We start from the raw sequence: 4,689 nt of genomic DNA on the forward strand, positions 1-4,689 counted from the left end.
AAGTAATGAAGTGATGATCAACTTTCATCTGCACCATCAGTTTAAACAATCAGTCCTATACGTTATCTGAGTGTTGCCTTTGCGCTATCCCGAAGATCAGACAGCCAATAATTTCAGGTCTGTTTCATATTCTTTCTTGCTAATGAATATTCCGCTAGGCATACTTCAACTATGCAATTCTCCTATTTTATTTGTATTCTCATTGCTGGCGGCTATAATAGGCACTCAACTGGAGCAGGACTTTGAGAAATCGTCCTTGCACCCACGACAGTGCTAAGTGAAGCTGTGTATTGATGATTGTTGCAATTTGGTAATTAAACAGGAGGAACAAATTGTCCTAAATTAGCCACTTATTACACCTAGGCTCCGTTTCCTGGGTACTTAACGAATTTTAGCATGAGCTATTAAAGCTCGGTCTTCCAACACTATATATGCCTTAGAATACCTATATGAATTATGATCTTGGTAGTCCATGCCTCCTACGTCCTCTTCTTAGTACAGGTTAACTGTCACATGATACGGTGGATAGGGGGGAACCAAATATATCTACATCAGGAGGATGTGACGGAAATTGGAGTAGGTTGATTGATCCTGAATGTCTTGCCCTACATGTGGATATATTAAAGGTATATACTGTACAAATATATCAGGAGATGTTGAAGAGACGATTTTAATGTTGTAATGAGGGTATATTTCCTCAGTGAGAGCGCGACTCAGGGAATAAGAAATATTCCCTTTCAAGAAAATAGCATCCACTGAGCAACCGAAATCCAGGGTCTTCTCAATCCCACTGATGCCCATGACTTCCTGTCGTCGATTCATCATATTGGTATTTCTCCTCCATCTCATAATACCGATTAAACCCTACACCCTCACACACCTCCTCATACGACAAAACAGTCGGTGGACTCCCCACCATAAACGAATCCTTGATAGCCTCCAACGCCTCCCGGATACTCTTCAGTCTGGCCGCCACCAACGTGAACGGATACGCCACAACGGAATAGCCCATCTCTGCCAGATCCTTGGCGGATAGATTCTCCGTCTTCCCGCCCTCGATTATATTCGCAAACACCGGGAACTCTAGTTCCCTACGCAGACGTAGCATCGATGCCCGGTCCGGAAGCGCTTCAACGAAGACGCAGTCAACTCCTAACTCGATAGCTTTTCGGGCTCGCGCTAGCGCCTCTTCGTACCCGTGGATCAAGCTATCCGTTCGAGCCATAATCCAGATATCCAGGCCTTCGTTCCGCGCGTCTACCGCCGCTTGCCATCGGGCGTATGCTTCGCTGCGTGATACAACGCTTTTGCCATTTGTATGACCACAACCTGCTCCTTTTAGTAGCCTATTCTTGAATGCCGTGAAAAGAGTTGAATGGCATACGTTTCGGCCACGTTTGATCTTCAATCATTATCCCTGCCGCCCCGGCAGCCGCAAACCTAATAATTTACAATGACTATTTAGCTGATTCTCGGTCATAGTATCCCAAGAAGAAGAAAGGAAGGATATACCCCTCCACTGTTCTCCTCACATTCATCGGTCCTCCATACCCCGTATCCCCATCCACTATAATAGGCACACTGGTTGCTCTGACCACCTCTTGGATTTTCCCTGCTACCTCCTGAAACGCAATATACCCTGTATCTGGCAGCCCTAGCGCAGATGACATTGCGAATCCGGATAGGAACACAACAGGGAATCCCGCTTCCTCGCAGAGCTTGGAGCTCAGAGCGTCGTAGCTGCACACATGCGCGACAATCTTGCTCGGGTCGTTGTGGGCTTCTAAAACCATGCTTCGCAATTGGGATGTCTTGAAGGAAGGGATTCTGCCACGGCAGTTGGTGATGGGGACGGAGATGGTTTTGGTTGCATCGTTCGAGGTGATTATAGGGACGTTGGAGGCGAAAGTGAAGGGGTAGGGGGTTGTGTTGGCGATTGATTTGGACATCAGGATTATATTCGTCTTTAATTATAGAGAAAGGTGTTATTTCTTATTGATTTGTTTTGGAATACTCCGTAGAGTCGGGAGATACATATCAACTCTCAAGCAATCGATCGGAGTCTCCGATCTCGGCGAGACCCCGCATTTGTACAAAAAACTGTTTGATACTTGGCTAGTACTAAATAGGAAACAAGATACGAATTTGGGAAAGGCCTTAAATTGATGGTTTTGAGCTGGTGGGGGCTCTTATTGATTGTATTAATGATTATGATGGTTGTCCTTATTATCATGTTCATTCGCTCGTTGAGGCCTTGTTCGGGGGCCCCACCGTAGGCGTTTCCATTCTTTGATTTCCAAAGAGGCTTACTCTTGGCTTCACCATCACACCTCCAGTCGCCGTCCTGCAAAGGGCGCCGAAAATGGCCTCACGGCACCCAATTAAATGGGGCCTTAGCCCCATCCAGGCCACGATGGCTTCAACACCTCTCCCTCGCCCTTCACTTTCATTGTTTACCTCGTCCCATTATAATCCATTTCTCTGTAATCCTCGCGCCCTATACACACATACATCTCCTATATATATTCACACCAACCCGAATTTGTCCAGCCTGTGTCAGTTTATGCTTGGTTATTTAGTCATGCAGTCTCGCTACTGCTTCCGTGCACACTATATTAGTAGACACCAGTAGTTTTTGTATTTAAGGGAGAAACGATGAAGCGTTCGCACTGTTAACGAAGTAAACTTAGTTTTAAAGAGAGTAACGGTTCTAGCGATAGTGTGACAAGCAGCAGTGACTTAGATAATTGGTTAAATATTACTTTTAGAACAGATCCCAGAGAGACTAACATTTAGCCACCGGCGAGAAAAAAACATAGAACAAAAAAGAGCAATCCTGCTCGTAAGTCAGCGCTGAACGACGGCCCAGTGGAATTTGTAAGGGATCAACCATAGATGATATTGATTGATATTAGAAAGAAAACTAAGCATGAAAGGGATTTTCCCTTGGGATTTCTCTCGGGATTTCCCTCCCGAAAGGGACCGGGGATGGGAACGGGTCTAATTTCTATTCGGGAATCGGATGGGAATCGGGATCAATATTATTAAATTTAGGGAAAGGGATTATCCCATACCGATTTCCCATAAACAGGGAATCCCTTCCCAACTTCTTGAGACAGGATTAGGGACCACCCCCAGGATCCCATGGGAATGTGGACGGGACCAGCCAGACCCTTCTCGGGGTCCCGAATCCCGTCACGACGGCCAGCCGGTAGGTTGGCACGGTGGCACACTACCCCCTAAACATGCAAGATATCGGGCTTCTGGCGTTGCTTCCCAGGGCTGAACATAGTCTTAAATTAAATTTAAAAAGGAACTCTGCCCCACGCGCTTGCCGTCGGTTTATTTGCTTGGTGGTTATAAAGAACTACAGGGTACGGTGATTGGAGTATACCTTTACCGGGTCTTCCAAAGCCATGCTGGTGAGCTCTGGGCACCATGTCCTAAATACGCGGATAATTGCGAACAATTTCTTACAGTAGATTAAGTAGTTAGTCTCCACGGGGTCTTTTTTTTTTTTTCCCAGAGAAGTAAGCCACTGGCCGTATAGTAAGAATGCTAGCTGTCACAAGATTAGAGGATAGCCTTACTCAATATCTTCTTGGACAGGTTAAAATAGGCTAGGATCGGGGCAGTGGAAACGCCCCCTTCAAAGTTGGACGGCCTTATTACACTCTGGTATCCACTGGAATATTCGTATCGAACCTTTGTTATTTCTAAAGCAGTGATATAATGGCCTCGCTACGCTTAGTAAATTAGTTTAAAGGATAGGGAGGCTGGGAAACCCCAGGAATAAAACACTGGTAGAACTCCGCGAAGCTAATAAAGACCTGGGCGTCTTTAACTAACTGGGGTCTTTCCCAGTGGCAGGTTACCTTAATCTTTCCAGGGTTCATGCTAATGCAGTCTGTGCTAACAATAAGGCTAAGATATTTAACTTTAGTGACGCTGAACTCACACCTGTTAATGTTGATATAAAGAAAACGCGCAAGAGCCGCCGGAGGACCTTTAGAACGTGTTTAGTGCGATCCTTGGGGTGGTCGCTATATACAAGGACGTTGTCAAAGTACGCAGTGCGCAAAGCATCTAGGTAGTCTAGAACAGATTTATTAATATAGCTTTGGAATGTCCCGGGAGTGTTAGAGAGGCCAAATAGTATAACAAGTACTTAAATTGTCTATAGCGAGTGTTGAATGTAATGAGCTACTTCTGGCCCTTTTCAACACATTGGATACCAAGAGAGCCTGTTTGCTTTAATATCGGAAACAAGTCCCAAGACACCCCTGATGCTTGCAGCAGTAAGTGACCACAACTTAATGGTACAACTGCTACTGGAGAGGGAGGAAGTTAATGTAAATACTCGGCCCTACAGGGAAACAGCACACACCCAGGCAGTTGAATATTGCCATGAAGAAATCGTTAAACTGATTTTTTTAGCACGCCCTGGTATTAAAATTAATACCCGGAGAAAGTATCTGGTCACGCCATGAACACAGGCTATTAAGAAGGGCTATCTATCTGTTCCAATGCTCTTGGCAACATGAGATGGCTTGGACCCGAATCTCCGAGAGGAAATGGAAGAGATAGCAGCACTATATCTTGCCTATGAAAAGGGCTTCTACGAGCTGGTTCAGCTCTTAATTTCACGACATGATACGGATATTAATTCCATAAGCGAGAGTTAACGGA

The 4,689-nt window shown here is 45.3% G+C and overlaps 1 protein-coding gene across 1 annotated transcript; it reads right to left on the reverse strand.

Moving 5' to 3' along the window:
- Positions 1-781: 781 nt before the first annotated feature.
- On the reverse strand, positions 782-1,949 carry ATNIH1004_011463 (isocitrate lyase/PEP mutase family protein; the record flags this gene model as incomplete). The annotated part of the gene is made up of 2 exons (XM_033576025.1): positions 782-1,289; positions 1,639-1,949. The coding sequence occupies 2 exons, from the start codon at positions 1,947-1,949 to the stop codon at positions 782-784; spliced, it is 819 nt and encodes a 272-aa protein (XP_033421880.1).
- Positions 1,950-4,689: the final 2,740 nt, after the last annotated feature.

The sequence above is a fragment of the Aspergillus tanneri genome (genome assembly GCF_003426965.1).
Source record: "Aspergillus tanneri strain NIH1004 chromosome Unknown AapTan_8_pilon_pilon_pilon, whole genome shotgun sequence".
NCBI classification, from domain to species: Eukaryota; Fungi; Ascomycota; class Eurotiomycetes; order Eurotiales; family Aspergillaceae; genus Aspergillus; species Aspergillus tanneri.